The 17855-nt window shown below is 41.8% G+C and overlaps 1 protein-coding gene across 1 annotated transcript in view; it reads left to right on the top strand.

Annotated features, from left to right (window-relative positions):
- Window positions 1–17855, top strand: part of DNAH14 (dynein axonemal heavy chain 14) — a 334473-nt gene that overhangs the window by 110716 nt on the left and 205902 nt on the right. Inside the window, exons 22-26 of the mRNA XM_086693941.1 lie at window positions 3705–3826; window positions 5682–5853; window positions 14634–14738; window positions 14827–14945; window positions 15693–15767. Coding sequence (XP_086550067.1) covers window positions 3705–3826; window positions 5682–5853; window positions 14634–14738; window positions 14827–14945; window positions 15693–15767 — 593 coding nt within the window. The remainder of the gene's footprint in view (window positions 1–3704; window positions 3827–5681; window positions 5854–14633; window positions 14739–14826; window positions 14946–15692; window positions 15768–17855) is intronic.

Raw genomic sequence — 17855 nt, 5'->3', positions numbered from 1 at the left:
TTGTGACCTCAGGCTAGGCACTTTTCTTCAGCATGACACCCAAAGACTGATCAATAGAAGGAAAAATCTATCAACTGGATTTCATCAAAATTAAAAATTTGTGCTCCTCAAAAGACACTGTTAGGGCAAAAATATATATAAGCCAGGACTGGAATGAAATATTTGCAAAGCCTATGTTTGGTAAAGGACTTCTTTCAAGAATATGTAAAGAATTCTCAAAAAAAAAAAAAAAAAACCAGAAATGGGCAAAAGATTTAAGTGGATACTTCACCAAAGAAAATATTTGGAGGGAAAATAAACATGTGAAAAGATGTTAACTTCACTGCTCATTGGGGAAAAGTTGGATTCCCAGTGAGGCACCACTGAACGTCTTATGGAATGACTAAAACAAAAAAGACTGATCACCCCAAGTGTTGGTGGGAACTCTCGTACACTGCCGTGTAACAGGTAAAATGTTATAATCACTTGAAAGGTTTCTTTAAAAGTTAAAAAATGGACCCACCACGTGATGCAGCCATTCCACTCCTAGGTATTTACCCAAAAGGAAGGAAGCTTTGTGTCCGTACAAAGACTTACACCTGAATATTCACGGCAGCTTTATTTGTATTAGTGAAAAACAGACGCAACCTGGGTGGACGCTTGGTGGATGATACACACATTGTCGTATATCTATACCATGGAATACTACTCGGCAGTGAAAAAGAAATGCAGTACTGATCTATGCAACAACATGAGCGAATCTCAAAATAATTATGCTGAGTGAAAGAAGTCAGACCAGAAAGAATACCTATCATATGGTTTCATTTATATAAAATTCTAGAAAACATAAACTAGGGTGTAGTTTCAGAAAGTCAATCTGAGCTTGTTTAGGGATGGGAATAGGCTGGTGTAGGGGAAGGAATCACAGCAGGGCACAGGAAACCTTTCCAAGGTCAGGGTATGTTCCTTATCGTGAGGTGACTGCTTCACAGTTAGAAACACATGTCACCGCTGCAACTTCTTACTCAACATGTCTCCGGAGGCAAGGGAGACAAAAGCAAAAGTGAACTACTGGGACCTCGTCAAAATAAAATCTTCCGCACGGCGAAAGAAACAACCAGCAAAACTAAAAGGCAACTGACAGAATGGGAGAAGGTATTTGCAAATGACATATCAGATAAAGGGTTAGTACCCACAATCTATAAATTACTTACCAAACTCAACCCCCAAAAACCAAATAATCCAGTGAAGAAATGGGCAAAAGACATGAATAGACACTTCTCCAAAGAAGACATCCAGATGGCCAACCGACACATGAAAAAATGCACAACAGTACTCATCATCAGCGAAATACAAATCAAAACCACAATGAGATACCACCTCACACCTGTCAGAATGGCTAACATGAACAACTCAGGCAACAACAGATGTTGGTGAGGATGCGGAGAAAGAGGATCTCTTCTGCACTGCTGGTGGGAATGCAAGCTGGTGCAGCCACTCTGGAAAACAGTATGGAGGTTCCTCAAAAAACTGAAAATCGAACTACCCAACGACCCAGCAATTGCATTACTAGGCATTTATCCAAGGGATACAGGTGTGCTGTTTCGAAGGGACACATGCACCCCCATGTTTATAGCAGCACTGTCAACAATAGCCAAAGTGTGGAAAGAGCCCAAATGGCCATTGATGGATGAATGGATAAAGATGTGGTATATATATATACAATGGAGTATTACTTGGTGATCAAAAAGAATGAAATCTCGCCATTTGCAACTACGTGGATGGAACTGGGGGGTATTATGCTAAGCGAAATTAAAGAAAGACAAAAATCATATGGCTTCCTTTATATGAGGATTTTAAGAGACAAAACAGGTGAATGTAAGGGAAGGGAAACAAAAATATAAAAACAGGGAGGGGGACAAAACAGAAGAGACTCATAAATATGGAGAACAAACTGAGGGTTATGGGAGGGGTTGGGGGAGGGGCACTAAGGAATCTACTCCTGAAATCGTTGCACGATATACTAACTTGGATATAAATTTAAAAAAATAAAAAAGAAAATTAAAAAAAAAGAATGATTTAGATATATGCACAGGTCCGTATATTAACATATTTAAATGTAACTATAATATCAAAAATACAATTGTAGAACAATGCATATAGTACAATTCAATATTTGTTTTAAAAAAATCTAAAGTGGGGCGCCTGGGTGGCTCGGTCGGTTAAGCATCTGACTTCAGCTCAGGTCACGATGTCACGGTCTGTGAGTTCGAGCCCCGCGTCGGGCTCTGTGCTGACAGCTCAGAGTCTGGAGCCTGTTTCCGATTCTGTGTCTCCCTCTCTCTCTGTTCCTCCCCTGTTCATGCTCTGTCTCTCTCTGTCTCAAAAATAAATAAACGTTAAAAAAAAATTTTTTTTTTAAAATCTAAAGTTATCTATCTTTTGTCTATATTTGTTTGAGTGTAGAGGAAAGCACCAAATGATTGATAGCAAACTACTAATAATGGTTACCTCAGCAATGTGTGAAAGAGAAGATTATAAGCTTTTTCTTAATATACCTTAGTACTATTTCCATCATATGAAGATGATGTGCTACTTTTACAATTTTTAAAAATATAATAAACTAAAGAAAAATGGGAGGAAATATCAGGAGCTGTCTCTGGGTGTTAGGATTTTGAAATTTTTTAAATTACGTTTTCTTTCTTTTTGTGTCTCAGTTTTGCAATGACCATAAATGAATTAAATGAATTTAGTTTTAAATAAATTTTAAAAATCAGAAGTCAACTATAAAAGAACTTTGAAATGTAAACAAGAAGCCATTGTACTCAATGGAGCTTCACTTGCCAACCTGACTGTAATGTTTGCTCACAGTAACATTTAAAATGTGAAACTCATCAGATGCTTTCCATCAGAAGAATGCAGAGTGTTTCTAGTCCATGAAATTTTTGATATTTAAAAAAAACACACATGTCAAAACATTAAATTGTGCGATTTAAAAATGCACCATTTACTGAAGTCAGTTATACCTTAATAAAGGTATTGAGATATAAAATGGATATAGAAGGAAACATGGAGATACACAGCAAAAGTAAATGACTTATGCGTGGGTCCCTCTTATGAGTCCACATTAGGGGGTGGGCCAGTCTCCTGGTTTGTAAGCATTTTAGTACTAATTGGTTTTTAACCATTTTTCTCTTACTTTAATAAATATACTAGCTGGAGAAAGATGTAATATCCACACAATGCTTATTATATTTAATTAAAAGAATGCGGGGCGCCAGGGTGGCTCAGTCGGTTAAGCCCCCAACTCTTGATTTCGGCTCGGGTCATGATCTCACGGTTTGTGAGTTCGAGCCCCGCGTCAGGCTCTGCACTGACAGCTCAGAGCCTGCTTGGGATTCTCACTTTCTCCCTCTCTCTCTGCCCCTCCTCTGCTCATGCGCTCTCTCTGTTTCTCTCAAAGTAAATAAACATTAAAAAAAAAAATGTTTTTAAATAAAAAAAGAAAAAAGAAAAGTGTGAGTACTGATGTAAAGCGTCTCTAAAAGACACTGTTAGGTAAAAAAGCCAAAAAAACAAAAACAAAACACAAAAAAGTTAGAAAGCAATGCGTATAATATAAGTGCATTTATGTAACATTAATGTAATATGTACTATTTATGGTTACATAAATGCAGCCATATTATACACCTTGTTTTGTGACCATGTGTGTGTTTATCTTACAGGATCTTGTGGAAAAGTGGGATCAGAACTTGTCTCTCTTCTCTTCTACTCTTGAGGAATCGATGAATTGTCAAAGAAATTGGCTTTATCTGGAACCAATCTTTCATTCTGTGGAAATACAAAGGTAAAAAAAAAAAAAAAAAAAAAAAAAGCTGTATAGAGGTTAAAAAAACATATGGTGGGTGTTTATTGCCTGTAATCCCTGAGAAGTCATTTGTTCAATGAACATTCTAAAATAATCTGCCACGGGCACAGGAGTAAATTGTGCTGAATTATTATTTTTTCTTTCATGAAAGCAAGCATCAGCTCTTTAAAAAAGTCCTATTTCTCAATTTTAGATATAAAACTGTTAAGGATTGGGTAAGAAATGTCAGGTCATTGTAATCCCTAAACCACAATACCATGTGTCTACTTAGTTCTAGAACATTAGTGTGGTGTTGATATGAGCAATACACATGTTTTTAATAGTCTACATACATGACTGTATGTATGTTTGTTTCTTTGGACCAGGTGAAAGAATGGAGGTCCTAGACAGTTGGGGGGAAATTCTCCCTTTTCTTTTTATTCACAGCATTCAGATTACTTGGTCTCTCTTTAAAGTCACCGGTCTTAAGAGTGCGTAACTTGTGACATCTGTGTTGTCTAGACAGAATTTAAAGTGTTGACCATGAATCACACAAGCTAGCATAGGAGCCGTTCTGAAATAAGTAGGCATCACAGAGCGCGTGTTTGTAAGGTGTTAGAGCAGATGAAGGGAGACCTTGGATATCAGGTTAAGTATTGCGAAGTTTATTTTAGGGGCAGAGAGAGCTTCAAGCGGCTCACGAAAGAAAACTGTGTAGGTTTGAGTACTGCGTTGCAGAGAACAATATCCATTTTTGTAATACGTGTATATTTCTTGTCGGAGGACGGCTTTCTAAAGGGCTTGGGTCAAGCTCTAGTTATTGTGTAGTTCTCACGGGAAACCACATACCTGGGGAATGTGTCCTTTGTGGTTACAACTTAGCGCCTTAAATTCAAACTTCAGTAGTCCTCTTTACTAAAGACTTCTTAATCGGTGGAGAGATACGACTTCTGGCTCAGAGTGTCACCACGTCGTTCTTCCCAGGCTTTGCTATGAGAGAAAAGGGGGCATGTAATTAAGGGGTGCTGAAGACTCCTGCACCCCAGTGCTAAAGGAAAGGAAACACACGTCTGCCATGGCCCTGCCTTTGAGAAGTGGAGAAGGATGGTGGGCCCTGATTCCGGGGCGGGGGGTGTGAAAGAGAGGAAGGGGAAGGGAGGTTCATTAGCAGGGAGAATTCCTTACAGAGACTGTGTGAGGGACAAAGATGCAGTCCATTCCCCTCTCTCCAAACTCCCCGTGAGGTCCCCCCAGAGCCTCCTGTTGCAGTCGGGAGGGTGCCCGACAGAGGGGAGGGTGAAGGCCCCTCCTTGACAGGATTTTTGCTGAGCTGAAGAAGTTTCTAGGCCCATCGCCCCAAATGGGGAATGGGATAGTGGTGGGGGGCTCGTGGAAGAGCTTGACAGGTATTGCCCTGGGGTTGGGGGCATCGGAAATGAGGACCTGCATCTTCCCTGGACAGAAGCACGAGAGCACCTAGCTGCTGTGGGCCATCGGTTCTCAACCGCAGGCGATGTTGCCCTCTCGGGGACATTGGGAGAAGCTAGTGCCAAAAACAGCTGCTTGGAGAAGCAGCTCTCTAAGATCGCATTTCCTCTAGAATTGCAGTAGCCTTTGCTTTCCTACATCCTAGGACACAAATCACTTTTACTAGAACTGTGTTTATCTGTCTCGGAACTCACACCAAGTATAATCCCGTTAAATGACGGATGGATGTCTGGTTTGTCACAGATTTCCTACGTGTGCGTCGCTGTATATAATAAACGCTATAAAATATCTGTAATGATCAGCAAAAAATAAAACATGTCACGACATTTTTAAACAGATGACATTCTCTCTTGTTCCCTCCCTAAAGGCAACTCCCTGTGGAAGCAAAACTCTTCTCTCAAGTGATCTCCATGTGGAGAGAAATCATGTCAAAAATACAGAACAAGCTGGATGCTTTGCGAATAACCATTTCTGCAGGGGTCCTTGAAACTCTGCAGAATTGCAATCTGCATCTTGAACATATAATGAAAAGTCTTGAGGTAACACCGGCAATCCGAAAGTGGGGAATGATTGTATCTTCGAAATGTAATGTAGGGCATGACGGAAATGAATCCCAACGTGGATTTTCTGTACTGTAGCTGCCCACGATATGTCCAGCTCTCACCAACTACAGGGTTAATGAAAATACTATCAAGTCAAACAAAAAAGCAGATAGACCCATCTAAATGGCCTGAGACAAAACCAATTTTTCAGTGCCTAGGTTTCCTTCTCTTCACGTTGGGAATAATGGCGGTGCCTACCTTGAGGGGCTTTGTGTTAAATAAGGTAATGCGTTTACAGCACAAGAGCTGGCACAGAGAAAGTATTTCATGAGTGCCAGTTATTTATATTGGCACTACTGTTGTTATCAAATTGACAAAATCAGCAAAAGTTGAAGTTGAAAATAGTTCGATGGTTTTATTTTTTTTAATTTTTAAAATATTTTTTAAAGTTTATTTTCAGGAGAGAGAGAGCTCAAGCAGCGGAGGGCCAGAGAGGGAGGAAGAGAGAGAATCCCAAGCAGACTCTGAGCCATCGGCACAGAGGCCGACTTGGGACTCAGACTCACAAACCATGAGATCATGACCTGAGCTGAAATCAAGAGTCAGATGCTCAATCTACTGAACCACCCAGGCGCCCCTTTAATTTGATCTTAAATCCAGTATAGTCAACATGGAGCATAATACTAGTTTCAGGTGTACGCTATAGTGATTCAGGACTCCTGTATCCTACGGTGCTCATCGTGATAGGTGTACTTTAATCCCCTTCACCGAATTCACCCATCCCCCCCCCCACCTACCCTCTGGTAACTACCTGTTTGTTCTCTAGAGTTAAGTGTCTGTTTCTTTGTTTTCCCTTTGTTTATTTGTTGTTTCTTAAATTACACATGTGAGTAAAATCATATGAGTAAAAACAAATCATATTTGTTTTTCTCTGACTGACTGACTTCACTTAGCCTTTTACCCTCTACAAGTAATCCATGTCATTGCATATGGCAAGATTTCATTCCTTTTTATGGCTGAGTAATATTCCGTTGTGTATATACACCACATCTTCTTTATCCATTCATCATTCAGTGGACACTTGGGTTGCTCCCATAATTTGGCTATTGGCGATAGTGCTGTTATAAACATTGGGGTGTATGTATCCTTTTGAATTAGTGTTTTCATATTCTTTGGCTAAATACCCAGTAGTGGAATTACAGGATCATAGGATAGTTCTATTTTTAATTTTTTGAGGAACCCCCATATTGTTTTCCATGATGGCTGTGCCAGTTTACGTTCCCACCAACGGTGCCCTAGGATCCCTTTTTCTCCACATCCTCACCACATTTGTTGTTCCTTGTGTTTTGGATTTTAGCCACTCTGACAGGCATGAGGTGATATCTCATGGTGGTTTTGATTTGCATTTCCCTGATGGTGAGTGGTGTTGAGCACCTTTTCATGTGTCTGGTAGCCATCTGTATATCTTCTTTGGAGAAATGTCTGTTCATGTCTTCTGCCCATTTTTTATTTGGATTATTTGGGGGTTTTTTGGTATCAGGATATATAAATTCTTTATATATTCCAGATACTAGCCCTTTATCAAATATGTCATTTGGAAATACCTTCTCCAATTCTGTGGGTTGCCTTTTAGTTTTGTTGATTGTTTCCTTTACTGTGCAGAAGCTTTGTATTTTGGTGTGGTCTCGCTTGTTTATTTTTGCTTTTGTTTCCCTTGCCTCAAAAGACATACAGAAGGAAGTTACTATGGCCAGTGGCAAAGAGGTCTGTGTTCTTCTCTAGGATTTTAATGTTTTCATGTCTCACATTTAGGTCTTTAATCCATTTTGAATTTCTTTTTGTGTATGGTGTGAGAAAGTGGTCCAGTTTCATTCTTTTGCATGTAGCTATCCAGTTTTCCCAGCACCATTTGTTCAAGAGACCATTTTTTTCCCACTGGATATTCTTTCTTGCTTTATCAAAGATTAATTGACCATATAATTATGGGTTTATTTCTGGGTTTTCTGTTGTATTTCATGGATCGATGTGTCTATTTTTACGTCAGTACCATGAAATCTGGGATTGTGATGCCTCCAGCTTTGTTCTTTTTCAAGATCACTTTGTCTCTTCAGGGTCTTTGGTGGTTCCATACAAATTTTAGGAATGTTTGTTCTCATTCTGTGTAATGAGAACATCCTGGGAATAAATTCCACTTGATCATGATGAATGAATTTTAATGTATTGTTGGGTTTGGTTTGCTAGTATTTTGTTGAGGATTTGTACATCTATGTTCATCAGAGGTTTGGCCAGTAGTTCTCTTTCTTTTTCTAGTGTCTTTCTGTGGTTTTGGTGTCAGGGTAATGCTGGCCTCATAGAATGAATTTGGAAGCTTTCTTTCCTTGTCTATTTTTTGGAATAGTTTGAGAAGAATACGTATTAACTTTTTCAAAAACGTTTGGTAGAATTTACCTGTGAAGCTTCTGGTCCTGGACTTTTGGTTTTTTGGGAGGCTTTTAATTACTGATTCAATTTCATTGCTGATAATCAGTCTGTTCAAAGTTTATGTTTCTTTCTGATTCAGTTTTGGGAGGTTATATGTTTCTAGGAATTTATCCATTTCTTCTAGGTTGTCCAATTTGTTGGTATGTAATTTTTCATAATATTCCCTTATAATCGTATAATCCTCTGTGTTTCTGTCTTGTCATTTGTTATTTCTTTTTCATTTCTGATTTTATTTGAGTCTTCTTTTTTTTGGGGGGGGGGGATGAATCTGGCTAAAGATCTATCAATTTTGTTGATCTTTTCAAAGAGCCAGGTCTTGTTTTCATTGATCTATTGTGGTTTTTTTAGTTTCTGTTTTGTTTATTTCTGCTCAATCCTTATTATTTCCTTCCTTCTACTGATTTTGAGTCCTGTTCTTCTTTTTGTAGCTCCGTTAGGTGTAAGGTTAGGTATTTGAGATTTTTATTCTTCATTGAGGTAGGCCTGTATTGCTATAAACTTCCCTCTTAGAACCACTTTTGCTGCATCCCAAAGGTTTTGGACCATAGTGTTTTCCTTTCATTTATCTCAATGTATTTTTTAATTGCCTCTTTGATTTCTTGATTGACCCACTCATTGTTTAGTAGCATGTGTTTAACCTCCACGTATTTGTGCTCTTTTCAAATCTTTTCTTGTGGTTGATTTCTAGTTTTGTAGCATTGCAGTCAGAAAAGCATGGCATGACCTTGATTTTGTTAATTTGTTGAGACTTGTTTTGTGGTCTAACATGTGATCTGTTCTGGAGAATGTTCCCTGTGCAGTTGACAAGAATGTGTATTCTGCTGTTCAGGGATTGAATGTTCTTAATATATGTTAGATTCATGTGGTCTAATGTGTCATTCAAAGCCACTGTTTCCTTATTGATTTTCTGTTTGGATGATCTATCCATTGATGTAAGTGGAGTGGTAAAGTCCCCTACTATCATTGTATTACTGTTGATTATTTCCTTAATGTTTGTTATTAGCTGATTTATGTATTTGAGTGCCCTCGTATTGGGTACATAAATATTTACAATCGTTCTATCTTCTTGTTGAAATATTTCCCTTATGATTATATAGTGTCTTTCTTTGTCTCTTGTTACAGTCTTCGATCTAGTGTCTACTTTGTCCAATATAAGTATTGCTACCCTGACTTTCTTTTCACTTACTCTCTTGATATATGCTTTTCTATCCCTTCACTTTCAATCTGTAGGTGTCTTTAGGTCTGAAATGAGTCTCTTGCAGGCAAGATGGGTCTTGCTTTTTTATCCATTCTGTCACCCTGTGTCTTTTAATTGGAGCGTTTAGTCTGTTTCCATTCAGAGTAATTATTGACAGGTATGTACTTATTGCCATTCTGTTACTCATTTTGTGGTTGTTTTTGTAGTTCTTCTCTGTTCCTTTCTTCTCTTGCTGTTTTCTCTCATGGTTTGCTGACTTTGTTTAGTGATATACTTAGATTCTTCTCTCTTTATTTTTTGCATATCTATTACTGGTTTGGGATTTGTGGTTCCCATTGGGTGTGTACATAACATCTTATGCATATAGAAATCTATACTAAGTTGATGGTCGCTTAAGTCTGAGCCCATTGTAAAGTACTAAATTTTTACTCCTCTCCACATTTTATGTATATGGTGTCATACTTTACATACTTTACTTTTATTTTGTGAATCCCTCGACAGATTTTTACGTATATACTTATTTTCACTGCTTTTGTGATTCCTGCTTTTCTTACTCCTGTTTATGGTCTTTCCTTTCCACTCAGAGTCCCCTTTATCATTTCTTGTAGGGCTGGTTTAGTGGTCATGAACTCCTTTAACTTTTTTGTGTGTAGGAAGCTCTTTATCTCTCCTTCTGTTCCGAATGATAGCCTCGCTGGATAGAGTATTCTTGGCTACAGGTGTTTTCCTTTAAGCACTTTGATTATATCATGCCCCTCCCTTCTGGCCTGCAAAGTTTCTGCTGAAAAATCAGCTAATAGCCTTTTGGGGGTTCCCTTGTATGTTACTGTTTTTCTTTTCCCTTGCTGCTTTTATAAATGTTTACTTATTTCTGAGAGAGTGACAGAGAGAATATAGGCGAGGGGCAGAGAGAGAAGGAGATAGAGGATCTGAAGTGAGTTCTGTGCTGACAGCCCAAAGCCCATCGTAGGGCTTGAACTCACAAATGGCAAGATCATGACCTGAGCTGAAGTTGGACACTTAATTGACTGAGCCACCCATGTGCTCTCTCTTGCTGCTTTTAAAATTCTGTCTTGATCACTACTTTTTGCCTTTTTAATTACTATGTGTCTTGGTGTTGACCTCTGTGGGTTGGTTTGTTAAGGGTTTTCTGTGCCTCCTGGATCTGAATTTCTGTTTCCTTCCCCAAATTTGGGAAATTTTCAGCTATTATTTCTTCAAATAAATTTTCTGCCCCCCTTCTCTCCCTTCCCTTTCTGGATCCCTGTAATGTGAATGTTACTGTGCTTCCTGGTGTTTCTGAATTCCCTTAACCTGTTCTCAGTTTTTATTATTCTTTTTTCTCTTTTCTGTTCAGCTTGATTGCTCTCCATTACTCTGTTCTCTAGGTAGCTGATCCATTCTTCTGCTTCCTCTAGTCTACTATGTATGCTCTCTCGTGTATTTTTAACTTCAGTTGTCTTCTTCGTCTCTGATTTCTATCTTTGTTGAGTGTCTCACTGAGATGCCCCACTGTCTTCTCAAGTCCAGTCATTTATGATGGTTACTTTAAATTCTGTCAGGCACATTACTTATCTTTCTTTCATGTAGCTCTCTTGATGTGATTTTGTTCTGTTCTTTCATTTGGAACCTATTCCTCCGTCTCCTCATTTTGTCTACTGCTGCGTCTGTGTCTCTGTTAGCAAAGTCAGCTGCGTCTCCCGCACTTAAAGCAGTGGCCTTAGGAAGACGAGGTCCTGTAGCGCCCCACGGTGCAGTGTCCCCTGTTCACCGGAAAACGGCGCTTCAAGGGTGTCCCCTCTGTGCGTTGCTACAGGGGTGTCCTACTGTGGCCAAACTGTGTTCACCTTCCATCCAGTCGTCTGCAGTGGCTCTGCCTGTTGTGGGCAGGGTCCCGTCCCTGTGCGGTTAGCGGGTCGGTCTGGGGCGCGGCGGATCAGACCAGGAGTTTGCTAGAGATGCGGTAGCTCCAAACTGCAGGGCACTTCCCCTGTGTGGTCCGGAGAAACTCGTATTGGTGGGCGAGGCCGCAGTCAGACCCGATGTCTGCCCCCAGCCCACCGCTGGGGCTACGGTCAGACTGGTGTGTATGTTATCCTCCCCTTTCCCAAGGGCGGGACTCACTGTGGAGTGGCGTGGCCCCTGTCTGGGCTGCTCGCACACTGCCAGGATTGTGGTGCTGCTTCGATGGGATCTGGTCACGAGCGTATTAGACAGGGTGGATCCGCAGCATGCACATGGATGGGAGCACTGTGCTACCGTGGTCTGTGCAGGTGTGCTGTGGGAGGGGACCTAGAGCTGAGGTCTGGCTGGAGGGGGACTGTACACACCCAAGTAAGGGGAGTTGCCGTTAGCAAGTTAGTTCCGGGAGGTGTCAGGATATCTAGGCTGGGGGGAAGGGCGGGAAATGGTACCTGCAGCAACTTTGTTCCTGGAGAACTCCCTCGCTGATCTCTGTCTCTCCAGCACAGCTACTGATTTTTAAAATTCTAGATTTTTTAGTCCTGTTGGTTGTAAGAACTTGTGAAATTTGACCTGTCTCATTTTCCAAGCCAGATGTTATGGGGATTTATTTTTCTCATGCTGGCTCCCCATGAGAGGCTCTGTTTCTCTCCCTTCTCTGCACCCACTCTCTCCTGCAGACAGACTCCTAGGTCCATTTAGGTCCTCAGCACCTCTCTGCCCTTCCTCTCTTCCCCACTGTGACCTCTTCTCTACATTTATTTGGGCGGGGGGGGGGGGATTGTTCTGCCAGTCTTTGTGTCATTTTCTGAGTTATATATGCTGACGTGGGTGTTACCTAGGTGTACCTGGGTAGTGGGGCAAGCCTGGGTCCTCCTACTCTGCCATCATCCCTAGAAGTCCTAGTTTGATAATTTTATAAAGTAAGTTATTGATTCCGTATATTTAAATTGCCAGGGGCACCTAGGTTAAGTGGCTTAGTCGATTAAGCATCTGAATCTTGGTTTTGGCTCAGGTCCTGATCTCACAATTTGTGAGATCGAGCCCCACGTCAGGTTCTATGCTCAGTGCGGAATATGCTGAAGATTCTTTCTGTCTCCCTCTGCCCCCTCCCTGGCATGTGTTCTCTCTACATCTCTCTCTCTCTATCTCAAATAACAAAACAAAAAACACCTTTGCCAGAACATTAAATTGTCATCTAGACATACATATTTTTTAAATATCAGGTTTTAATATTTGAGATTCGGGGTGAATATATTCACTTCATAAGCCAAGATCTCTTTCCAGTTTTTTATCTCTTTCTCCTTGTTGAACACAATTCACAGTGGTTGGAATGACCTCTCCAGAATACCTACATATGGCAGTTTCAGCCTATAGAAAGTTCTCTGCCCAGGAAGACCTTCTGCTATATGAATCCAGGATCTGAGGCCCCTCCCAGAGGGATCTGGTTAATAATAGCAAGTTTACCGAGTAGGGACTGAAATAAGTCTTCTCATTATTTCTAGCGCATCTTTGGACTATTACTAAGCATCATTACCAACCGGGGATTTTCCATTTATTCATGTATTGAGCACCTGCTTCATACCAGGCACTGCAGCTGCATACTGGGACTCCCCACATCCTCCCCTCCTATTACAGAACTCGAGATCTATTATAGGAACCAGAGTAGAGAGATGCTAGCATGTGATGTATGCTGTGATGGGTTGGATGGTACGGTCACATGAAAGGAGAGAGATTCACCCCTTGCCCTGGGAGAAGTGAGAACTCACCTGGGTTTGGGAAGAAGTGTGTGAGTTAGCCAGGTGAAAGAGTCCGGGAGGGGGTGGCTGGGAGGAGCACCCTAGGCCAGGGGGAAGAACACGAGCAAGTGTGGCACGTTCGGGAGTTGTCAATGGGTTGGTACAGAGGATGCCTCGGTCGCAAAGGGGCAAGAGGGGAAAGGGGAGATTCTCCGGGAAGCAGGACCAGATGACGAAGGGCCTTGAATGTCATTGGATTTTGACTGGGGGAGTAAAATGACTTGCTTGAGAAATGTGTCCGTAGAAGGGAGCACAGAGTATGTCTAGATCGGGGGCAGTGGGAATACATATACAGAAACCAGTTACAAGGCTAGAAGTCCTGGGGGGACTGAGGGGGGACGATGGTCAGGATGAAAGAAGGTGGACCGGGAGCTTCAGGTGGGTGTGTGGAGGAGAGAGGACAGAGGCCCAGGGTCATGGCCACGGGAGGGGAAAGTGATTACACCGCAGGGATAGGGAGTAGGGGGAGGAGGCTTGCGTGGAAACAAGTGAATTCTGTACATGTTGGAAATCTAAGTCTTATGGGGCAGTCAAATGAACATCTTCGATCAGCATTTGGACGCGTAGGTGTGGGACACAGGGAAGTGACAGGAGCCACGGAGCAGGTGCCCAGCCGGGCAGGAAGTACAGTGGCAAGTGGGAGGGGAGAGGGGCTGGGGAGCATGGGCTCCACAGCAGTCCTGGAAGCAAATGGTCATGAGTGGCGGAGGGATGAAGAAAACAGGAGAGCGGCATCCCTGTCAGTCCATTAGCAGGGGGGCCACCGGCAGAGGGACCTTGTCCTCAACGGGACCACAGGGTCGGGCAACAGCAGAAAGGTGGGGCCTGGGGGCCCACAGCGCTTTGTGAGTGGTGTCTGTGCGCATGTGTTCACCTGCGGGACTTTTGCTTTTATTTTCATTTGTTTTGGTTTTGTTTATTAAGAATTGTTTTTAGGGGCGCCTGGGTGGCGCAGTCGGTTAAGCGTCCGACTTCAGCCAGGTCACGATCTCGCGGTCCGTGAGTTCGAGCCCCGCGTCGGGCTCTGGGCTGATGGCTCGGAGCCTGGAGCCTGTTTCCGATTCTGTGTCTCCCTCTCTCTCTGCCCCTCCCCCGTTCATGCTCTGTCTCTCTCTGTCCCAAAAATAAAATAAAACATTTAAAAAAAAAAAAAAAAAAAGAATTGTTTTTAGCAATTGAAGCATAGATCGAGCACGGGTCACCCTTTTACTGGTAGTCTGCACACTGCAAGTTAAATACTGTGGGTTTTGCGTGTAAACAGAGGCCCGAATGGGGAAGTGAGTCCTAGCATGATTAATCATAGATTATGAACTCTCATTTCTTTTGGTTCTGGACAGGACTACCTTGAAACTAAAAGAATGATTTTCCCCAGATTTTACTTTCTCAGCAACACTGAACTTCTCGACATCATAGCGAATAGCAGAAATCCAGAGTGTCTACAGGTAATGTCATCATTCCACGCTCAGCGATGCTATTTCCCAACCAGGTCAGAATTTCTCAGCGTTGCTGACATTCGTTTCTGGTCCATAGCCTCATCTTGCGAAATGTTTTGAAAATATAAAACGGTTACTGCTGTGGAAGCAAGAAATTGGGCCCCCTGCCGTCATAATGCTCATATCCGCTGAAGGAGAGTGCCTTCTGCTGCCCAAGTACGGTTTGTAGGTTACAGACTCAGCATTCCCAGTCTGTAAAACTTCTTTATTGAATAATCTGCTTGGACATTTCTGATATTTCACGGAAGTTTGCTGAGCCAATGATTTCTTCAAAACTAACGTAGCTATGCAGAATTTTACCTTTCCATTTCTGTATTTGTTGCTATCGTCCTGAATGCCACCACGAGGTTTTATTCTAGGAACTTAGGAAGGAGATTGGCAATTTGCTTGGGGTTGTTCATGTTGCTTCCCCTGCTTCCTCCCCGACCCCGGGCCCCGTTGTGAATGTCCCCAAGTTAGCCAGGTCCTGCTGCCACACTGGTCCAGTTTGCCAGCCAGCCTTTGGCGTGTGCTTCCTGATGTGAGCTGACTAAAAAGGCTACACCCATGTGCTCCCATCACCAGCCTCCCTAACCCAGCCCTGCCCCAGGCCGGCTGTTGAAAAGAACCAGGGAGGAATACAAAAACGCTTTGTAATGTAATTTATCTACTTTGTCAGCTCACATCTTACTGGAAACTCTTAATTTTGTAAACCCCTGGTTTGACGTCAGGATTTCCTCAAGTTAGGTGGAATGTTTTCCGTGTAGATTTCCAAATTAAGATCTAGAATAAACAAAATGACAGATTTATGATCTTTTGGCCTGTGAATGTTATAAGTGTAGAAGACTTAGTCTACAGTCTTATCAAAGGAACGAGACATGAATAAAAAGAATTCCTTGCAAATTATTTTTGAAAAAAATATAGGAAAATTCGAGTAAGAAGTGCCGTGGAACAGTGGCTGGTAAATGTTGAGAAAAGGATGTTTGATGTGATGAAAAAGTGAGTACGATTTTTAAATCTTAAGATTACATTATATATATTTTAAACTCCGTTAATTATTTATTAATCTAAGTGGGAAGTATCCGCAGAAATGTATGGAGTAAAGTCTTTGAAATGGGCTTGGATAGAACACGATGGCATATGGCTGAATGGAAAATCATCATTTTTACAGTGTGAATGTCTGTTTGAGAGCATCATCACAGACCGCACTTGGGCGGTTTTTGTGTGCTTTGAGACTCGCAACTATCTTCAAACTGGCCCGGACCTGAACTTGGGGTGGGCATCGCCACCTGCTTCCAAAAGACGCAGCTCACCCGGCTTCTGCTTCCTCACACTGTTTGTTCGGTTCAGTCTTCATAATGTTCTCCTCCTTACGTTTCAGTCTGTCGTTGGCTACTGTTCCTGAAGGAAGAGCCTCAGAGTGGGAACTTGTAAAGCTAATTTGACTAGAGCAGTCTTGTACATTTCTAATTATTTGTGGTCGATTCTAGAAAGGCTACTTACTGGTTGGGGGGTGCCTGCGTGGTTCGGTCGGTTAAGCATCTGACTCTTGATTTCAGTTCAGGTCATGATCTCATAGTTCATGAGTTTGAGCCCCACATCGGGCTCTGTGCTGACAGTGTGGAGCCTGTGGATTCTCTCGCTCCTCCTCTCTCTCTGCCCCTCTCTGCCTTGCTCTCTATCTCTCTCTCAAATTAAATAAAAATAAACTTAAAAAAAAAAGAAAAGCTACTTATTGGTCTTGAGGTTTTAATATCTGTATTTATTAATATGATCCTGAATGCCCACACAAGGCTTCTAGAGCAGAGTAGATTATTATTTACTTACATAAATAACCACAGTGGCTTTCCCTGGCTCTGGTTTTTCCCTGGGGGTGATGTGATAAGGGCCAGATGTCCTCTTATGTGTGAGGGCAGGAACTCCTCTGGGCAAGGACGCCCCCCCCCTCCCCCCGCCCCGCAAAAGGCATCTGGGCATTTGAGAGACCAACAGATTTCCACTTGTTACTCTGGGAGTTTTCTGATTAGAGAGTCTTGTCATTTGATAATAATGATAATACTGCTACTAAGGTCTCTTTACAGTCCTTTGAAAAGTGTCACTTCCTTTTCATGTTGTTTAGGATGACAGATGTACAGTGTTGAAAAGCAGAGGTGACAGTGAGCATCCTTCTCTTGTTCCTGACTTTACTGGGAACATCTCTAGTATTTCCATTTGTAACGATGCTTAGATTTCTGGAATATACCCCTCATCAAAGTAAAGAGTTTTGTTCTATTCCTTGTTTGCAGAGTTTTTAATAATTAAAGGATGTTTATTAAGGTCAGAGGGTTTTCTTAATGAAACTATCAAGAATCCCAAATACTCTTTTAACTTTGATTTGTGGTTGTCATGAATTACAATAACAAATTTCCTTATGTTGAATTTTCCTTGTTTTCCTGTTCATTCTTTGGTCCACTTACTTTTTTTTTTTTAGAAAACTGTGTTAAACATTTCTTCCTTTTCTGTGGATTTTTATCCTTTTCGTATTTCTAGCATTTCTTTCTTTCTTTTAAAAAATCTTTAAAAAATATTTGTTTATTCTTTGAGAGAGAGAGAGAGTGAGCATGAGTGAGAGAGGGGCAGAGAGAGAGGGAGACAGAATCCAAAGCAGGCTCCAGGCTCTGAGCTGTCAGCACAGAGCCCCACGTGGGGCTCGAACTCACAGACTGTGAGATCATGACCTGAGCCGAAGTCGGTCACTCAACCAACTGAGCCACCCAGGCCCCCTCTTTCTTTTTTTTTTTTTTTTTTTTTTAAGTTTATTTATTTATTTTGAGAGAGCACACATGCATGTGTGAGCTGGGGAGGAGCAGAGAGAGGAGAGAGAGGATCCTAAGCAGGATCCACGATGTCAGTGCAGAGCCAATTCAGGACTCGAACTCACAAACCGTGAGATCATGACATGAGCCCGAGTCAAGAGTTGGATGCTTGACTGAGCCACCTGGATGCCCAGCACTATTTTTAATAAATAAATGCTTCACCACCCCTGTTGCCTCCCTTAACCTTGCTGCACGTCCGCAGAGTCCCTTCCGTAAACTCCCCGAGCACCCT

This window comes from Puma concolor, chromosome E4, assembly GCF_028749965.1.
Source record: "Puma concolor isolate L17-30 chromosome E4, mPumCon1.1.hap2, whole genome shotgun sequence".
Taxonomy (NCBI): domain Eukaryota; kingdom Metazoa; phylum Chordata; class Mammalia; order Carnivora; family Felidae; genus Puma; species Puma concolor.
The sequence above is the reverse complement of the archived record's forward strand: the minus strand, read 5'-3'. Positions and strand labels throughout refer to the sequence as shown.